General features: G+C 39.2%; 1 protein-coding gene across 2 annotated transcripts in view; it reads left to right on the plus strand.

Annotated features, from left to right (window-relative positions):
- The first annotated feature begins 1391 nt into the window (after nucleotides 1-1391).
- osbpl3b (oxysterol binding protein-like 3b) overlaps nucleotides 1392-21876 on the plus strand; it is a 36274-nt gene continuing 15789 nt past the window's right edge. For both annotated transcript variants that reach the window (XM_006801393.2, XM_006801394.2), the window contains exons 1-3: nucleotides 1392-1592; nucleotides 18774-18923; nucleotides 21380-21496. In XM_006801393.2, coding sequence (XP_006801456.1) covers nucleotides 18828-18923; nucleotides 21380-21496 — 213 coding nt within the window. In that variant the 5' untranslated portion in view covers nucleotides 1392-1592; nucleotides 18774-18827. The remainder of the gene's footprint in view (nucleotides 1593-18773; nucleotides 18924-21379; nucleotides 21497-21876) is intronic.

Raw genomic sequence — 21876 nt, forward strand, 5'->3', positions numbered from 1 at the left:
ACCCGCATTAAAGACTTCTTGGCACAACTAAAAATGGACTTTCATGGACTGACCATAAAGGATACAGCCTATTTTGTGCAATCCCTCATACGACTATAGTCACATTTAATGTTTCTCTGTAGCTATATAAGAATGCAATTTGTTTTTTGTTTTTCTTTCAGACTGAAGCTAATTAGAATAAACATATTACTGCAAGCACAGTAAGTGTTTCATCCATGTCGGAAGCACTGTTAATTTGCTCTTTACACACATTTCATTTGCATTCGAGCTCAGGATTTATTTTACAGTACTGGTCTCTTACAAGCTGTAGCTAATTGTATCAAGTAAAATAAAAGCAACAGCCTTCAAAGCTCACTTCAGTGAGTTCAGCCAGCCTGCACAGTGCACACAGAAGCAATTCAGCTGTACCAGATTCATAATGCTGCACAGATGAATACTTTAGTCTTCCCTGTAACCTTTCCAATTTTACAGAGAGAGAGAGAGAGAAAAATACGAGGCAGATTTTTCCAGCAAATGTAACACAGAGTGCAGCACAAAGCATTGTGCTGCCTGTGTTATGGAATCCAACTCTGTGTATTATAGGTGCCGCAGTAACCTTCCAGCGTGCCACTGTGAAAGGGAAAAAAAGGCTCTTTTGCACAAAATCTGTTGCAGTCAGGCTGACTTGTGTGAAATGATTTTTTTTATGACAGTATGTCCTTGAGGTGCAAGCCTGCAGCCTTCACTGATACAACAGCGTCTCATTCAGACTTTCACTGAAAAAGAATAATGGCTCACAAAGCAAAGTAGACATGCACAGTTTTGCTGTTTAATAATGGAGACAATATCAGTTTGTCGACGGGGTGGAAATAAAAATTATATTGCTTTTGTTGAGTTCTGTTTCTGTCTGCTGTCATAATTATGCAAAAAGTCTATACTTAAATCACGTGAAATGACTTAGAGGCATAGAAAAAAGTACCTATTTACTCAACTGTTGTGTTTTTGCATTTTAATCTGTTTGCAGACGCTTTGACTTTAACAGCACAGATGTGATTCAGCAGTGTATCCAGCAGGTGGCGGTATATGCTAACTTTTGTCGTTTGAACTTCATTTATCGCTTCTAATAACAGTTATTTAACCATTTTTGTGATATTTACTAATGTGAATAGTCAAATAAAATAAAATAAAAAAAAGTCAAATAAAATATGTATCCTCTAAGATCCACTATAACGCATTAATTAACAGGACTGCATGTAAAATATGAAGATAACTTCTACACTGTGTGTCCTTGCGCTTTGGGGACCTCCTCTACACGTCTATGCGTCACGGAAACATGTCAGTGATAGAAACGCCGCCCCTTTAAGTTGACGCCGAGCTTTGCTTTGCAGTTTAATTGGAGTTGGCTTCAGTCAGTCGCCTCTCTTCTCCCTCCTCCGTGCAGCGGTGGAGAGACTGATGCTTTTCAGCGCGGCTGGATGGTGCATGTGTGTACTTGTTATAGTAGAGTAGCCAGGCTGTTTGGTTGGGGCTCTAAATTGACTATCTCTTCTCCGGCTGTGGCCTTTCCTGTAGTTAAACATCTGTTCACCGATTGTGTCCATCTGTAGCTCAAGGTGAGTGTGTTTTCTTTCTCTCTCTCTCGTCCAAGAAAAACTCTTTGGCCTTGTAATTTTCTCTTATGCAATGATGAATCTCAAACCCTCTGGAAGTTATTTGATTGATTATGATCTTTCAGCCGAACAAATCAGGCGCAAGTTCTTCGAAACACTTCAGCAGAGTCATCAAAGTTTAACAACCCATCGATAAACTGGATAAATGTAAAAGCGCTTGACCTTAAATTTATGTCCTATAGTTTAACAAGCAACTGATATTTTTATTTATTTATTTATGTGAAGGTCTGGACATGAGACAATATAAACAACAATAGATCACTTTGGTCTCCAGACTCTTGAGTCTTCTACAAGTTATTAAAGATGAACTGTTGTTTCTATGATAAACCTAATATGCAGTAGAACTCATTAGCTTCACAGGCGACAAGTCATAAGCCAGGACTGTGAATAATGTGCCTTTATGACTGTGTGTATCTCTCATGCTGAGTGGATGTAGGTGTGTGTGATATCCATTTTCAGATTCAATCATGGCTGGAGCTCAGCATCTCATGCTTAACAGATAGTGTTCAAAGCAAACAGGATTATGGAGGATTTTGCTTTGTTTCACATGTAATATTGAATATTTATGGTAGTTATCAGTGCACCCAAGCAGAATTCATAAATCCAGCTGAATAAGAGTGACTTATGGCACAACTTCACAGTGAAAAAAATGTGACTCAAAGCTGTTTTGTCAGAGATCTATGTGGCTCATATACAGAGTAATTTTACAGCTAAAACAAGGTCGCTCAGTTGTCTAGAGTGCTGTGTAAACAGTGCAACAGAGGAGGCTTTTCAAGTGTTGCTTGAACTGTGTTTGTTCAAACATGTATGGGGAAGGCCACTCAGAATTTCAGCATAAATGCACGCTGGCATGGGGTGGAGCAAAGGAGGTAGATAGTGTGCACGCTGCCACAGATTTGTACACAGTTAAGGAGAAAGTCAAGGTTAGTCAGTGGAACACTGAGTTTTATTTTAATTTTTTTCTTAGAGATTGGCAATGTTGATTGTTGTGACACTAAATTCCTGAGGGCTTGGTAAGTTTCAGTGTATAAACTACTTCTCATTTTTCTGTCACAGCTGTGCTCACTGAGGACTGTGGTTTGTTTGGTGGCCCATCTGTCTTTACTGCAGCTCCTGAGGTTTTTTGCTCCTATCACGCCCAAGTCAGTGATTGCAGTCAAACACAAAGAGACTGTGAGAGAGAAGAATCAATAGAATCTGTGGAATGCAACAGCGAGAAATAAAATAAAATTGTTTTGTCTGGGAAAAACACATATAATCGCAGAGTTTCAAAAAGAAAACGTGGTTAAGGAGGATTTTCTAAATTTATTTTATATTATTTAACTGGACATTTTGTACAGTAGAAAATTTATTTTGAAAATCCTAAATAATAGGTGTGGTGCTTAATTTAATTTCATGGGTATAGCTAGTATTAGCAGTAAAGCACTGCATTTGATAAGGTGACCTCCAGCTCACAGTAATTTCACTGAATGTTTGAATGGGCCTATAATCTGTCAGATTCTACAGAATTCGTTCATTTTGGTGCTGAGTCTTTATATTGCATGGGCTGTTTCCAGTTTTTTAGGTCACCTGCTGTTGTGTTGTTTATAGTGTAACATCATATTGCAGAAAATTGCACAGCACCGACGGTCAGGCCAGCACATTGATATTTACCAGTCAATAATTTCCTTGCAATGATCATCCTCTGCTATCAATTCAGATAGCAGAGGATGTATAGAGCTATCATTTTCACACACTGGCTCATACAGTGACCTGTGTGAAGTAGTCGGCTTCAGGGTGTACGTTACAAAAAACCCCAAACTTATTTGTAATAGCCGCTAACTGGCAGGTGAACAATGCAAAAAAGAAAAAAGTGTCAACAAAGCAGCTGTTGTGAGTATGTGGCAGGTGTTTTTGCTATTTTTGCAGGGCCTGTAGGTCTACATAAATAATTCATGTGGTTTCATATCTAAAAATATACATGTGGTTTTGGGCCGGCATGAGAGAAGCTCCTCCTTTGAGCTGTAGTTTCTGTAGTTTTCAAATTCAACTTCAGGGTTTTCTAAATAATAAAACCCTGCAACAGGCTGATGACTTTTCCTCTTGCCTTATGACAGCTGAGATAGCCTCCAGCCCCCCAACACAACCCTAAATTTGATAGCAGGATAGATGGATAAGATCATCACTCCCGCTGTTATGCAATTTCTCCATCTACTTTTTGTCCAAATTAGTAATATAGATTTTTAATAGCAGCTTGCTACTCTTGTCTTCAGCCTCCTCCAGGCATCAGAGAGACTGAAAGAAGCTCAAAGGCTGGTTTCATAACTCCCTCACAGACTGCCAGATATCTGCATGAAATTTTAACGAGGGCGGCACTAGTTGATACTTTTTGATAAAAACCAATAAAGCACAGTGAGGGGGAAAAAACATGTTTTTTTTCCAAACTCCTGCATATAATAGCGGTCTTTCTGTGGCATTTAAAACTGATTCGATACTGTCTTTAAGAATGACAGTTTTTATGTAACAGAACAGTTACTTCTGCTTTTCAAGTTCAAATCATATCAACAAATACCTACATAATAAAGCATGACAGTGTCATTTTATACAGTCACTTGCCACTTTATTAGGTACACCCTTCTAATACAGGGTTGGGCCCCTGAGCTGCCTTAATTCAAATTCAAATTTCAAATTCAAATTTTTATTTGTCACATACACAGTCATACACAGTATGATATGTAGTGAAATGCTTGGACAACTGCTCGTGACCTAAAGAAAAAAGAAAAGGCTATGAATAAGATAGGAAATAAATAAATATGAAAATAAAAAAGGGTAAATTTAACCAGGAAGGAATAAAATAAAATATAAAAAAATTAAGTTAAGAATGAGATAACTGTACAACACAAATTAGAATGAAGGGTAAATTTAACTGGGAAAGAATAAGATAAAATATATAAATTAAAGTTGAAAATAAGATAACTGTACAACAAAATACAAAGTATAGACATTTATAAGAATGTAAGAGAAATATAAATATATATACACACAATAACAGCAGCTGCAATCCACATTATACAGTGTCTTGTGCAGTGCAAATATGCTTAAAGTGATGAAGTGTAAACAAATGTCCAGAATGTCCAGTGTGTGTGTAAGAACTATATGTGTGGGTCAGTACTGTGTGGTGGTGTGATTGAGAGACCGTATCGCCTGCGGGAAGAAGCTCCTCCTCAGTCTCTCTGTGTTGGTCTTCAGGGAGCGGAATCGCTTTCCTGACCTCAACAGAGAGAACAGTCCGTTGTTGGGATGGCTGAGGTCCTTCACGATCTTCCTGGCCTTGGTCCAGCACCGCCTGCTGTAGATTGAGTGCAGGTCAGGGAGCTCGGAGCGGATGGTGCGCTCAGCTGAACGCACAACCCTCTGTAGAGCTCGTCTGTCCTGCATGGTGCTGTTCCCGAACCAGGTTAAGATGTTTCCCGTCAGGATGCTCTCTATGGTGCAGGAGTAAAAGTTCCTGAGCACCTTGGGGGGCAGTCGGAAGTCTCTCAAGCGTCTGAGGTGGCATTGGTTCAACAGTCAACAGTCCCCTGAAAACATTCTTTAGAGATTTGGATTCATATTGACATGATAGCATCACACAGTTGCTTCAGATTTGTGGGCGAAAGCCATCTGAGTACAGTGAACTCATCGTCATGTTCAAAAAATCTGTTTTTGATAATCTGAGCTTTGTGACAAGGCAGGATTCACCCCTGTTTTCATGATGTTTACACCAAATTCTGACCCTACCATTCCAATTCTCACAGGGAAATCTAGACTCATCAGACCAGACAATGTTTTTTTTTCCAGTGTTGCCTGGTCTGATAAGTTTTAATTGCTGAGGAGATGATTCCTAGTTTCCTGTTTTTGGCAGCTCATTGTGGTATTCCTCTGCTGTAGCCTGTCTGCTTCAGGGCTGAACATGGTGTGCACTTAGAGATGGTCTTCTTCATACCTTTGTTGTAACATTTTTCACTGATCTCCTGCATCATCAAAGCATTTTTACACAGATAACTATCACTCACTGGGTAGTTTTTCTTTTTTGCATGATTCTCAATGAGCCTTTATGCCATCAACAACCATTCAAAGTCACTTAAATCACTTTTTCCCGAAATCTACACACATAAATGTGCTCCCACGTGATGGTCAACGAGTGCTGCAACAGATGTACCCAATAAAGTGACTGGTTAGTGTGCGTATTTGGTGGTAGTGCTGTGTTCTGAGACCACTCCCCATTCAAAGTCACTTAAATCACCTTTCTTCCTCATTCTGAACTTCAGGTCATGTCTTTGTATCAACATGCCTAATTACACAGAGTTGCTGCCATGTGATCTGAGTAGTTGCAGTTGAACAGATGTACCTAATAAAGTGATGAGCTGGTGCATAACAATCTATCCCTGCTTATTTTCACAGCTGTAGATGAAAGTTCTGTTAATTTGTAGTTCTCGTTGCTTTGGCCTCACTGGTTGAAAAACCAGGATATTGTGAATTTTAAATAAGTAACATAACACTCCATATATATCATGTCAGTCCATAAACTTTCAGAGATGGTTCTCATCAACCATCTTCATAAACAATGATGAATCCAACTCTTTGATTTTGGATTCTTTGATCCTTGGACTTTTCAGCCTCTTGTCTTATGACCTGGACATGCAGTGATGTTCCAGCTTCAGAGCTCCCATCATGTAGCGTCCTTGTCAGATGTAAATATAACCAGCTAAACATACAGCACAGCTGTATGCTGTGCTTTGTGGCTAAGTACTGCCTCACAGTGCTGTTTTGAGTGACTCGAATTCGTGTTGGTGTGATGTGACAGATTTCAAAATATGATAGTGGTTGAATTAATTCGGTACTGAAATTGGCAGTCTGTTCACATTTTTTAGTCAAGTGAACTTTTTAGATGATTTGGTGTGCAATATCAAGCAAGAAATATATTAAGGTGTCTATTATCAACATCATATGAGGAAAAAAACTTTATTTGGGCACTAAATTAGGTCAAAAGAAAATGGCTGAAGTAGAGCATTTTCAGAAACCTGTAGGTGAGATCTGATCTCTCCGCAACCTTAGCAGTACTGACTGCAACTGACGTCTTCCAGAGGATGACTGCAGAGTAACCACAAAGCACGAGCTTGTCAGAGAAGAAAACTCAGCGCTGCTTTGTGTTGGCTCCTCATTCTTTTGTCACTTCAGGGATGCCACAGTTTGAGTCATCCTCTGGTGCTGTGACAGTTTATATGCTACTAAATCAGGGAGGGACTCACGCTGCAAGCTCATCTGTGCTGTCCTGATGTAGTTCGTGCATGAAGTAAATCTCTCAAAATGTGGTAACTCCTCTCAGTCAGACACTTAGTCTCTGTCTGTTCATAAATGGAAGGTAAAGGAAGACGATGCCATGTCTAAATATATTGTCACTCCAAGGTCTAAGAGGTGGCTTGTGGCAGTGCAGATGTTCATTTAGCTTTTTGTGATTTCTCTTTATTAAACCAGTTTTTTGGCCCCATGAGAGTCATAACTACTGTTATCTTTAATTGGGGAAGCAACAGCTGCATCACCTGACAAGCAAGTTGCTACATGATACATCATAAAGAGCTCTCTGGGCCCGGAAATCCAGCCAATCTATGTTTTTTCCCCTCTCTTATCAGCAAGTGTTGAACCAAGCTGCAGTTATTCTGCATTCTAATAGGCTGGTGCTGAGTTATGAGGCTGTCTGGCTCCCTAACACTGAGAGTACAACAAAGGAAAGGACCTCTGTCACCCTCAGAGCTGACAAATGAAAGAGACAGTGAGGGAGTTATGGGGATGTTGGAGCGTAGGTGGTGCACCGAGGTTATAGCTGATTAACAGGATGCGGTGTAGTAGTTTTGAGAGTGTGACACAGAGCCTGTGACGTGTCAGGCAGTTTTAGGCATGAATGAGAAAGGTGGCTGTGTTTCTAGCATGAAAATAGCTATACAAAGCTTTCCTCTTAGGGTGATGAGCAGTGACAGCTTCATACTTCTGCTTCATACTCCTGAAAATGTAATACTGCAGATAGTGGAGAGGCACTTTAAGCTCAGCACCGTGATCCCTTTTTTTGGAGCAGCTCCCTGTGGCCTTGGCAACCTTTCACCACGACTCCTTAAAGCAGATCAGGAGCAGGCGTGACTGTATGCGCGCCTCTTTCACGAAAGGGTGTGGCTCACACACAGGGAGACGTGGGCTGGCAAACATTGCCATGTTGGAGGGTCAAGAGCTGTGAGAATGAATAATATCATTATATTGGGATGAACTAGTGTTATTTCTGTGTCAGTCCACAATGCTGATGGCTTGTTGAGTGCTCCCATGATAACCTGGGATACTGAGAATAATCAGGTAATATATGAATAAATAAAACAAATCTAAAGTTCTGTAGAGCCCTTGATCTGCAGACAATTTAAGAAGAAGGACTGCTTTCGCCCTTTTCACATTTACACTGATTAAGTCTCTTGGGAAGAGATAGATCACATAAGTAAGGTGATTAATTACTGAACCTAAATGTCACAGTCTTTCCTCTCACTGATAAACTGAGGAATTGAGTGTGTTCTTGACAATCATTCATCTAAAACTTTAAAGTTGACCGAGTATTTATAATACTTTATTTATCAATTTTAAAGTTTTATTGATTTTAATTTTCTTTTTCTTTTTTCAAAAGAGACCTGGCCAAACGAGCAGCAGAGCTGGGGACCCAAGTGAGATTGAGGTCATTTGAATGAGGGCTGGTCTCATTTTGGGGTTCTATTCCGCATTGCTAAGCAACAGAGTAGCCCTGTTGCTAGGCATCATCATCTTCATCATGCTACAGTTCAGATAGTGATGACCTATCAGCGATCCGATGCTGGCTCAAGCATAGATCTATGCTCAAACTCTTTTAAAAAGCTGCATCGCTGTGTCCCTTATTATGAATAGTCATGTTTCCTCATACGTCTCCAGCCATTAGCGCTATTCCTGTGCAGCACATTTTTAAACTAAGTGTTTAAAAAGTCATAATAATGTACACTTAAAATACTGTTGGCTCCTGTTTACCCTTGTTGTAAACCAACTCTCACTTAAGATGGGCTCTAATTGAAAACAAACTTCACCACCAAATGTTCAGTGCTGCTATCTTTATCTTAGCCTAATGATATCTCTGTAGCTAGCCACTGGGTGACAGATCATAATATAAATTAGTTTAACTTCCTATCCCTTCAAAACCTTGCTGGTATCTAAATTTTAATCTTAGATTTCAACCAAAGACAGAACAGTGCAGAAATTGTTATTATCATTTTTTAGACATAATTAAGTCCTGATATCTTAGCTTTAGACTTAAACATGCTAGCTAGCTTAAATCTGTTCAGCATTTGAAATCATCTTCTTCATTAATGCCCGAATGCTGTTTGACTGTAGCATCTGGGCAAACAGCTGCACTGCTCACTTTGTTTGCTCTGAAAGAATCTGTACCATTTTCAACTAAAGACATATTTAGACCTGAAATTGCTAATTACATCAGACCTAACAAGCAGACTGCCTGCTCTTTTGCTGTGACATCTGTGGCCACTGATGTTACAGAGTAAGATGTAAAAGTAATTAAGAAATTTAAGAAATTTAAATTACTTTGGCAAAGCAGCAGTAACTAAGAAGATCAAAGTAGTGAGATTAGAATTAGAATTTTTGAAGAAGATTTTAGAATTAGGACAGGGAATAAGAAGGTCAAAGCCGCAAAAGAAGGAATCTCTGTATGTGTCTATTCCCTTTCACATCAGTTACGTCAACTTTTGCTCACACTAACACATCTAAAGATAGAAAGTCTACGCAAAGTGACATGCAAGGATTTAATGGTGATTTAATGGTGCCCAGTGGTGCAACCTTAATGCCTGCACCATTGGGCGATACACAAGTAACGTGTATAAGAGAAACTTTAAAATTTCATATTCTGTTTTCTGTGCAATTGTTCATGCTCTCACTAAATAATTCTTCCAACTTGAACAGGAAAACTGAGATAGGAGCTGTCACTTCTGCTCTTCTGTTCTGATTGCATCCCATTGAAGAACCCAGCCTGCACCTCTAAGCAGTTTTCAACATCACGATCTCTGAAATAGTCTTTCAGATTTGAATTATTTGCTTTTTCTCTTCTGCAGTTCCTTATGAAAGCACAGCTTTATGATGTGTTATCATTTCATGAATATTGCAGACTCAAATGTGTGAGAAACCACAGATTGGAGAATAAAGAGAGTTCTCCACCTCATGAAGTGAGATTCATTCAGTGAAGTAAACAAATGTAGTAGTGGGCTGATCTCTCTGAAAAATAACCATCAACAGTTAAAGGAATGCTTGAATATTCACGTTGAATATTAATGCCTTGAATTTTAAGTTAATAGCAGAAATTTTAGCAAGTGTGATTATTCAGTTCAGTGGTAGATGATGTGCACTGTGATGACAATCAAGAACAGTTTTCAGTTGTTAATCAGAACCAAATTCTTTTGGTTCATTGGATTCTTTTGAATCCTGCCTTCCAGCTTTTGACTTTGTTTAATCAATGATATGTTTTGCACCAAACTCAAAGAAGTGAAGCGTCTGTCCATGAGTCACATGCTAGCCTTCTTTACTCTTTTATATAGTATCGAGACTGTGCATTGCTTCTGTTAACCAGTGATGGCCTCTTTTGTTCCAAAGAGAAAATTATTCATGAATCAATAAATGAATCTATACAGAATCAGACCTATAAGAAAAATCAGCAATGGCATTGGTATCTGTGAAATAATGTCAATATTCCTATCAATATAACTGATCTGATAATTATTACTATTTATATGCTTCATAACTATGACACTAAAGCCAGCAACAGGTTATTTTCTCAGCAGAAAGACTAAAATAGGGGTCAGCATCCTGTTAATTTAAAATTTTATACTAAATCTGTGTATTGATTTTATAAGCTTTTTTCTTTTTAAATCTGTGATACATTACATCATTCAAATCAAAGAAAAACGTAGATGTAAAAGTACTTTTGCTTCATTTATGTCAGTTTCTCATTTCCTCTCATTGTTCATCTGTGTTTCAATAAAAAATAAAGCCTAAGTGGCATCATCCCAGTGGGGCAATGTGCAGCTGTAATATGATTACTGTTATTAAGGAGGTAAGTTTCAGATCCAACAAATGAGTGTGCCTCCTTTGTCAGCTATCAGATAAAGGTCTATCTTTCTAAGGAAAATACATAAAAGGGAATAATAGAAATACATTTTGATGTATGCCTTTAGTTATATCGTCAGAGGGACAAAATTAGAAGAAAGATAAATAAGTGTCTAGTTATTGCCAGATTTTGTATTGTTTTCAGAGTGCTTTTAACTGAGAGGGATAAGCTCCCGGAAAAAAAGCTGGTGGACTGCAAGGATAAAGTAGCTACTGCAACATCATGTTGGGTGTGTTGTGTTTGCAGAGGCAGTTTATAACCTTTAGGCTGGTTGTTTGAGAGCCAAAAAAGACAAGAGAGAAGAGTGATGTTTTACCCTTGAACCAGTTCTAAATCAACATTGACTTTCTTCTAATAAGTAAATTTTTTGTGATCCAGCCACTCACACAAGAAAAGGATCAGTTTAGATTCAGCCCATGATGAATGAGAGATCATTGGTTTTATTGAATAAAATGAAAGACTTGTCTTCTGTTGTCCAATTCTGGTAAATCCATGTGAATTATAGCCTCTGTTTCCTGTTCTTAGAGTGAACAAGTCACACCTACTGTGGTCTTTGGAAGTGACATCATCAGTGACATCATCAAGGCACTTTCTCTTAGAGAACTGCTGCTGACTGATATTTTTTCAGACCGTTCTCTGTAACACCTAGAGATAGTTATGTGGAAAAATCTCAGTGAATCAGCAGGCTGTGAGTTAATCAGACCAGCCACAATGATGTCACATTCAAAGGCAATTAAATTGCCATTTTCTTCCTCATTCTGATGCTCACTTTGAAACTCAGAGGGTCATCTTGATCATGTCTGCAAGCCTAAATGCAGTGAGATGCTGCCGTATGATTGGCTTGTTAGATATTTACGTTAATAATCTGGGGTTGTGATTCCCACTTCAGCAATTTTAAGCACGCTCTTCCTGCTGGTATTTACTGTACTCCAGCAGCGTCTCGCCTCTTCTGAAATGAATCTCACTCTTAAGTTCACTTCTGAGATGAGGGAGTCTTTCCACACCCTGTTACATCTGAATTACTGTGATGGATCAGCAGCTAATATAAGCTTAAGTGCTATCATTTTTGCAAGCACGACTCTATTTCCTAACAAAGCTGCTCTGTGGGGGTTTACCCATGAGTCTTTTATTCTGGTGAGTCACATCCTAATGATGCCTAAAAGCCTGCTATGCATGTCATCCTCATTGGCAGACTGGATTTAGTGAAAGGACAGAGGAACATCTGCAACTTGAACTGCAGATGAGTTACAATAAAGGGCTTTCAGCTTCTGTCAATGTGGTTAGTGCAGCTTAGAGGGACATTAAACCATGTATAACTTAATTTGAAACCTACTGCTGACCAAGGATTTGTTGGCAATTCTCTGGTACGCCTTAAATTTTAAAAAAAAAGAGAGAGAATGGACTTCATAACAGTGCACAAGGGCTTTGAAAGGCTTATGTCTCAACAGCTTGGGAGGTGTGCTTTATCAAGCACTTGCTGACATTTATGATTATTTTGTGTTATTAATCACACGATTAATTGTGATATGAATGTGCCTGCCTTTGAGCATCTTTGTGTGTTATGCAGCTGATACGAGTCCAAACTTTTCCAAGCCTTTATTAATTAATTTTAGCTCATTGTGTGTGTTCGTTGCGTTACAAAAATCAAGTAGACGATAAAACATTTCATAGCCTAAGCAGTTACTCAGATTCATAAATGATGAAAAGAAATTGCTGGCTGCAGGCTAAACTATGCCATCCCCCTATCTATTTTTCTTTCCTTTCTGCCCTGCACTCTATGTCACTATCCTGTAATGGGCAAAAACACCCCCATATCACAGTAAGACAAGACTAGGGATGGGTACCGGTATCCGGCACCGGTTCTAACATAAACGGTAGTAACCAGACTGAAAAGCAGCGCACATTTCGGTGCTTTGTTTTGGTGCTTTTTTTTTTCCTGAGATGTCATACATTTTGGATTCTAGCCAATCATTTTACCTTTGCAAGCGTAGTAGGCGGGCCCAGGTACGTACGTTCTTTTAGAGCAGAGCTACAGATTAAAAATGCCCAAGGCGAAGCGGTCAAAAGCATGGCTGTACTTCACAGCAAAAGATGCAAACTCAGCAACAACATCCCCCAAGAACCCGAAGAGGAGAGACCTGGCCCCTAGCCCTGCCAGTGTAGCAGAAATGATGACGGATGATGATGGCAGCAGCATCCGTTCTTCTCTGCGTGAGTAGCTTAATGTTGTTCGTGTGTAATTTGTTGAGTAGGTGTTATTAACACATACGGCTGTCTTCTTGTTTGATGGCAGATACTCCCTTCACCCTGGCCAAAAAGGCTAAAATGACCGAAGAATTGCCCTCTAGCTGCAGAAAAGGCTAACATTGTTATCTTTTTACAAAAAAACAGCTGAACATGAGAGGTTTTTGGACAAAGTTTGTGTTCTCCATTCTTTAAGCACCGGTTCGAGCACCGTTTAAGCACCGGCACCGTTTCAAAAGTACCGGTTTGGCACCTGTATCGGATAAAACCTAAACGATACCCATTCCTAGACAAGACTAGTCTGTGAATAAGAAAACCAGGACAGCCAGTAAAGGTCATAAGACATCTGTCTCACTGAAGTGTTATGCTAATTTGTCATTACAGAACAACTGTGGGAATCACCCACCCATTCTGAAATGGAAATAGTCACCTCTTCATTTAGCCTTTTGTGTTTGAGGATTTTTTAAAACATTATCATGCAGACCCACTAAAGAGTCGCAGTGAGGCTGTACACAACTGCTTATATCATTCTATAAATCAATGAACTTCTGGTAGGCTCACTTTACCTTTACTGTCTTGTAGACCTATAATAACCCTGCATCCTCAGATATAGCTCTATGTTTTTTTTAGCTTTATCCAACTTATTTTATTATTATTAGTCACACTATCTGTAATGTTTTCAAATAGAAAAATGAAATGATTAGTGAGACATTAATATTGGTGAAAATTTCACTTGTAATATTGGAGAATATACTGTGTAATATATAAAAAAAACTAAAAAGAAATCCTATTAAAATTAATCTAATGGAAATATATGGAAATATTTATTTTTATTCTTTTCAGCTTGTCAATAATGGGATGTTGCTGTGATGTACAGGATATACATGTAAGATGTTATGGATGCTGATTTTCTTCATACTGATATTTTATTTAAATCAGCTCCATCAATGGTAATAATTCTTCTTAAAGGTAATTTTCATTTTGATTGCAAAAGGTTAGCATCTTGTCTCCCAAAAACAAAAACTACCTGGCTGCTTGACAAAATGTTTTTTTGACTACCTTAAAAGTTTTCTACAATATTTTAAATCAAGCTTTCTATAATATTTTTTACTCCATACATCCATTTTCACTACGTATTCATTTCACAATTGCGGTTGAGATGGAGCTCATCCCGGCTGTCATAGAGCGAGATCCAGTTCTCTTGCAGGGCTGACTCAGAGAGACAGACAGTTGTTCATTCTTTCTGCCAATTTAGAATCACAATTAAAATAACATGAATGTCTTTGGACTGTAAAGAAGCCAGAGCACCCAGAGAGAGCTCACACAGACACGAGAAAAACATGCAAATTCCACAAGAAAGGCCCCAATCTGGATTCAAAACTAGAAACTTCTAGCTGTGAGGCAGTGGTCCTAACCATTGTCCTGCCATAGTAGAGGCTTTTCATAGTAAAGGTTCAGATCCAATCTGGGTGCTTCCTGTGTGCAGTTTGTATCTTCTCCCTGTGTCAGCTAGGGTTCTCTCTGGGAACTCTGGTGTCCTCCCACAGTCCTAAAACATGAATAGGGTGAGTTTAATTGGCGATTCTAAATTAGCTGTAGGTGTGAATGTGAGAATAAGCCCTGCAGCAGATAGATGACCTATTATATGACAGCTGGAATATGCTTTGGAGTGGCCACCACACTCTGCCATCCTCTCAGTAGCCAGGTCCTGGTTCTTTTGTTTTTTTAGTGATTTCTGGTTTTTTTATTAATCAAGTGTCTACTAGAGAACAATTATGAGTTTTAATTAAAGAAGGCATATTTTAACAGTTATATTTTTGAATTAATGGAAGTGTCACACATCCCCAGAAGCTATATTTTAAGTTTTAGCTCAAACTACCTCAGAGCTCTGTATATGTCGCAACTTCACTGCTAACAGCTTAATTTTAGTTAAGCGGTTGCTACCCACACTCCTCACAGTATGAGGGCTTTGAGGAACAGAAAGCAACTTTCTCTCTGAGGGGTAATTTTACATGTAAGTAAAGCTAAAATGACAGCACAGCCATTGTCTCCAAGGTCTGTGTGCTGTGATTTTGTCACACAGTGAACAGGATTACGACTCTGACAGCGCAGACCAGCATCTTGGGCCTCCTTAGTGTGACTGTCTCAGTGACGGTCAGCTGCTCTGGCAAGAGAAGCTGACTGAAAAATATGGAAATGAGAACAACTTTACTGTGAACTTGGCTGTTAAAAAACAGCATATGTGAGCATGGAGAGTAAAGGAGAAGCAAACTGATGTAAACAGCTGACAAAAAGCCAGCTGAGTCTAACTTGCACTGAGCACAAAATCACAGTAACCCACAGCCCTTTCTTTTTTAATTGGTTTCCAATCTTCCTTAAAATTGATACTGTTTCTGATTGTTCTTCAATTTTGGCCTTACTCTAACACTGTTTTCTTCCAAGCTAATACATTTTTACCACAGTCACAGTGCAGTGTATGTCCTAATGTTATAATTTAGCAAGTGTCCTTCACTGAAAAAGGGTAACTATTGGAGCTCTAGTATCTAACACTGCTGTCATGCAGATGAAAGGCTGAGAAGTGGTGTTGTATAAGATGAAAGGCTTCCATGAAGGCAGACAGTGTTACAGACCTGTGCATAGCTGCTGTGATCTGTGGAAAGTGGATGAATAGTCAGTGAAGATAAGGATAAACTGGCTAGATAAACACACAGATTAAAAAGATAACATTTAATTTGTTATAAATTATGTCTGTCTATAGATTTATTTATTTCTGTGGAGATTTCAGTAACACCATACAGCAATAATTTAGATACAAAATTTCACAAGCTACATACTGTCCTGCTGTTAGATACATGTATTTGTCTTTCTAGCCACTTTGATCCATTGTTGTGGCTGCATTTTGCTTTGTCAGTGTAAACCACAGCCTGTGGTCTGGAGACAGAGGGGTGGTGCAGGCCTGCAGGTTTCAGATGACCACTCCTTTGTCTGTCCAACACACACGGCTGTAGCCATCACGCTGCACAAAGCTTGCAAATGCAGAGCAGGTAATGCAATTAACCTTGTTGCTGCCTCATACTTAGCACGGAGATGCGGGATGTCTTATTAAATCCAAGAGGTCGTTGGTTTTTAACTGAAATTTGTAATTATTTATAGATGTTTTTTCTCTTGCAGTCTAACTACAACTGCATGAGGAACCAATCAGTGTGCTTTTTATATTTTTGCAACATGTTTATTTTGCATTACATATAGTTTGGACCCAAAGCAGTTCCATAATTAATGTGTGGTTAAATTTACAGTAAACAAATCAACAACACGGCATTTAAGACAATGTCAGGATTTGGTTTTATAATATCCTAATCCCAAATACCGTGGGATTTTAGGATGTTTGGAGAAAACATGCAGATGCCACTTACTGGAAAAAGTACTGTGTAAGACATAATCAGCTGTAACACTAAAACGTCTTGCATTTCAGACGGAATCTCTCAGATGATCACTTAATACAGAAATGAACTCAAGCCAAATGGTCCTAAAAATCAGTACTGCTGTGCATCTTCAGAGAAGCTAATGACCTGCTGCTTTATGTAGAGTTTGCACAAACACTGAGTGTGCATGGGTTGTTAATCAGCCTTCCACACTATGACAAAGTGCCACTCACATTGCATTAGCAAAATGTGGCTTTATGTGTTGATGTGGTACACCAGGCACATAATGTTTATTAGACTGCGCGTTGTGTGTGGCAGTTGACTGAAGGTTGCTATTTCCTAAAAAGGCCCAACAATTTTTACACTCAGTTGAAGTGATGGTATTAAATTTCGCTGTTCTCACATCTGACTGCGTCTTCACATGTGACTCTTGTCTTTTCATTTCCCCATCAGCGTGACGTTATATCATCCCCCATTCAGTGTCATTTAGTCAGATAATGAAGCACAGGTTGAAATTCCACCTTAAAAAGACATGATACTGAGTATCAACAGGTAAATTCAGGTATAAATTTAGCTTGATTTGAATTTTAGCTTAACTTCAATTACAATAGTAACTTTAATTGTCATTTCAATCAGGAGCACTATTGAAAAGGAGATTAATACACTCACTGGACACTTTATTAGGTCCACTTTGCTAATACAAGGTCTAGTAAAAGATTCAACAAGGCAATGACATGTTAGTATATTGTATTTGCTCCAGATTTGTCAACTGCAAATCCAGGTTGTCAATTCTTTTTTCCACCACATCCAAAAAGGTTCTCTATTGGACTGACATTTGGAGACTGTAGAGGCTATTTGAGTACAGTGAACTCATTGTCTTGTTCAAGAAATCAGTTTGAGATCATTTGATTTTTGTAAGATTTCTGGAAGGAGGCATCAAAAGATGTGGTCTGTGGTGATAAAATGCAGTAAAAATACACAGTTGATACAAAGGGGCCCAAAGTGTGTTGATAAAATAGCCACTATAACATCAGCCTGAACTGATACAAGGTAGGATGGATTTGTGTCTCACTTGTGTTGTTTATGACAAATTCTAATCCTATACCATCCAAATGTCACATCATACTCAAAAGACCAGGTAACATTTGTCTAATCATCCACTGTCTAATTTTGGTGAGCCCATTCAAGATCTAGTCTCAGTTCCCTGTCCTAAGCTGACAGGAGTGGCACCTCGTGTGGTCTTCTGCTGCTGTAGCACATCTGCTTGGTTCGATGTGTTGTGCACTCAGAGATGCTCGTCTGCATATCTTGGTTGTAACAAGCGGTTATTTGAGTTACTTCCTATCAGCATGAAGCAATCTATCTATTCTCTGGCATCATCAAGGTATTTTCACCCAAAGAACTGCTGCTCACTGGATATTTTTTCTTTTTTACTCTATTCTCTGTAAATCCGAGAGATGGTTTTGGAGTAAAATCCCAGTGTTGACAACCATGTCATGCTCAAAGTCACTTAAATCACCTTTCTTCCTCATTCTGAATCTCAGTTTAAACAATCTGCATGCCTAAATGCACTGAGTTGGTCCAATGTGATGGCTGGCTAATAGTTACTTGCCTGTGTGTTTGTTAATGAACACGTTAACAGATACCTAATAAAGTGGTTGGTGAGTCTATATACTTGGTGGTAGTCCTCTGTTCTGGGACCTCCTTGTCATTCTACCACCAATACACCCCACACACCCCTCCCACCCACCATATACCACAGAGTACTTGTAAATAACTGATCAATTCAGACATGGGATGGGTCAGAGGAGCTGGGTGGAGGTGGGTTGCAAATCAGCTTGTAGATGCAGAGCAGGGATAGAGATGCTAAAACAGCTTAAACAACATATACAACATGAGATTTGCCAGTTTCATGGTTAGACAGTAGCTCTGTGCTTTTGATAAGTAAATCTTAATATGTTGCTCTACACTGTAAGTGTTCTTCAAGCAGAGGATTTGGATTTGTGTGGCTGTTAAATGCTGAAATAGTGCGATATGAATAATTTAAATCTGTGGTCTCTTCATCTGTAGTCCAAGTTAGATCCTCCAGTCCTGTCAGTCATCTTTGTTTGCTGATGTTGCGAAACTTTGAGTAGCTTTTGAAGATGGAAAAACTGATCACTCTAAATAGCCTAATGTATTTTTCAGTGGGATCTAAAAGGCTCGTAAAGTATTCAAACCATCTCCACCCCCTCTCCCCGGCCTCTTCTCCACTCCTTCTTCTCTTAGAGTAATGTTCTTTGTACACCAGCTGTAGCCTGGACCCGGCAAACCTGCAGCAAGATGAGCTCGGAGGAGCGCGGCTCAGCCATGTCACAGAAGATCTCCTCCCTGTCGCGCAGCAACAGCAGCTCTTCATCCAAACATGACAGCCGACAGGTAACACTCGCGTTATACTTACAGACGTTTTCGCTGGTGTCATGTATGTGGAAGGGAGGAAGGCTGGATTTTCTTTTCCCATAATGAAGATTTAATTGAAAAAGTTGTAACTGCCAGTCCTCAGATATTTTTCTCTGCTTTCTAGGAATTATAATACTAGTATAAGATCTAGCCACGTTTTGCATTATAGATGTCATGAAGCAAAAACTAAAAGCTGCCTAAAAGGAGGCGTTTTTTCATTAGGATTTTCCTACCCCTTCCTCACTATAAAACCAGGGTATTTCTACAAATGTGGAAGATATTGGAAAGCTCTAAATTACTAAACTGCAACTATATCCTCCAAAGTAATTCTCAGACACACCACATAAAGAAGATGTTGGCACCATGAACAAACTGTTTTGCATTTGCCTCAAGCGTTTATCTGCAGGCTGCCGACTCATTAATTTTTCATTACCAGAAACAGCCTTTTCCTTTTGGAAATGAAAGTAATAAAGTCTTACTCTAGTACCGTCCACAGGTCAAACAGACACTTAAGGCTCACCACTCTGGGGAAGCAAAAAGTGGCAAAAAAAACCCATTCTCGTTAGCAAGAAAAACTTTGAATAAGGAAATATTCTGACTGTCGTGACACTGCTATGTGGGTTCAGTTACATTCAGAGAGAGCTTGGTAACCATTTTTTCCCATTTGTTCCAAACCCTCAATATTTAATTTGTAAAGTGTTTTTGTAAATGATAACACATGTCAAAATGTGGTAGAATGGACAGGATGTCTGAACACATTCACACTTAATAATTGTGTGACGCTGAAACGACGCTGAAACGACGCTGAAACGACGCTGTCTTCTCGGCGCTCCCATCAGAGCCTTGTTACTCAAAGTGTCTCTTGACCTTGAGGAACAGTGTCCAGGCAGTGTGTGACAATGACGCACTGTGTGACTGTGCTGCCCTGGAGCCGTGACGAACACCGAGGAAGAGTCGAACTGTAGCCCGCTGGCCACGCCCTTGTTCAATCCCCTTCAGATATGAGGGTTTATTTTAGATTGCCTCACCCACCAGCATTCAGCCTCTCTGACTGATACAGTGTGTTTTTATACAGTCTGGGACACACTGACACAGCAAGCAAGGATTAACCTCTCCCAAGTGTCCAAAGTCCCTCCCACGGTGTAACACGGACATGATTTATACTTAAGTTGGATAATTTAAAGATAAGCCTGAGGTGTAATATGCCATCATTAGCATTATGAGTTCATATGCAAATTAACTCATATATTATGAGTTAATTTGTTAATTATTTCTAATAATTTGTTGCACATTGACAGTAGATGTGTAAACTGCCCGTCATAATGTTTTCAGCTTTTCTTATTATGTCAATTTAGCAGCACAAAATTAATGAAATGTAATTATTCTTTTACACCTGCATCATTTTCTAATGACTATATGCTGAAAACTGTTTTTGGGTCTCATTACCAACTGAGGTCACTGCGTCATAACTACTTCACAGCCCACTACTGTTCCTCGGGGTTATTTTTGCTGGCTACATGCCCATTCCACTATTATTTATAGGCTTACTGCTAAGTAGTCATATGAGAATAATCTATAACAGTGGCTCATTTGAATGATAGACCCCTTTCTGTTGATTAATCATTTTATTGTTTCAGCACTAATAGAAACTAAAAGCGAAATAGTTCACAAATGATGAATTATTCTGTGCCCACAACGGTATTACAAAAGCCTCTGTTATACTATTCATCCTGCGTTCCTGGAACTCTCACTCCTGAAACACATAACAAAGCTATCTGGATTAGTCCGTGATGAAATATCATCTTAATCTCTGTATTGCAGGGGATTTGGGCTTGACCGTTCTGATCTCATTCAGGAAATTATTATTATAGTGAAGAGTAAGATTAAACATGTAAGCTAATTTTGTAAATTCAATTCAATTCACTTTTATTTATATAGCGCCAAATCACAGCAACAGTTGCCTCAACAAGCTTTTTATTTTTGATAATACAAAGAAAACTGAGAAAAACCCCAGCAATCACACGACTCCCTATGAGTAAGCACTTTGTTGACAGTAGGAATGAAAAACTCCCTTTTAACAGGTAGAAACCTCCAGCAGAACGAGGCTAAGGGAGGGGCAACCATCTGCTATGCCCGCCCATGAGGGGAAAGAAGTCTGTATAACTTCACCCTGAACACCTTATTACATAGGGCTACATCTATAAAAACAAAATGCTAATCTTCCACTTATAGAGCCTCCTGCCGATTGACTGACACTGATAAAAGGGAGGCATCAAATTTAAATCACCCCAGCAGCCACAGATTATAATATGTTTTGAGTGTGATTATGGCACTTGCTGAGTGGTTGATTCGCTCAGTTCCATTTATAAATCCTCCTCTGAAACTTTCATTTGTCTGTCGTCTCAGAGTTCTCATAAACCATTGTATTCCAACAGGACAGCTGGGAAATCGTGGAAGGCCTGCGAGGAAGCTTCAGCAGTGTCCAGGAGCCTCAGAAACAGGAGGGCTACATGATGAAAAGAAGAAAGTGGCCAATGAAGGGCTGGCACAAGGTAACATGGAGCACCTGTGTGGTCTTCGTGTGACCCATGGTACTCATCTTTCAGAGTAGTGACAGCTTAACGTCATTTCATTGTCCTCGTTTCACACGGCACTTTTTAGGCACTTGCCTCTGCAAATCTGCTGACACGAGTCATTTGTGTTTTAAACTAATTGAATGAGCTTATGTAGTAGATAATTTGACTCGCAGAGGAGTCACATGTGACCAGGGTCAGTGCCTGTTTACACTCTGTCTGAAAGCTTTTCCTGGGATAATGCCTAGATATCTTGGTGGTCCTCTCAGATGCATTAGCTGATGGCTTGTTGGTTACTAGGGTTGTATACATTTAGTATTGACTTGCAGTCGCAGAGCTTTTTAGGTCTCTGTGCTTTC

This window comes from Neolamprologus brichardi, chromosome 11 (genome assembly GCF_056152115.1).
Source record: "Neolamprologus brichardi isolate AB-2024 chromosome 11, ASM5615211v1, whole genome shotgun sequence".
In the NCBI taxonomy this organism is placed as follows: Eukaryota; Metazoa; Chordata; class Actinopteri; order Cichliformes; family Cichlidae; genus Neolamprologus; species Neolamprologus brichardi.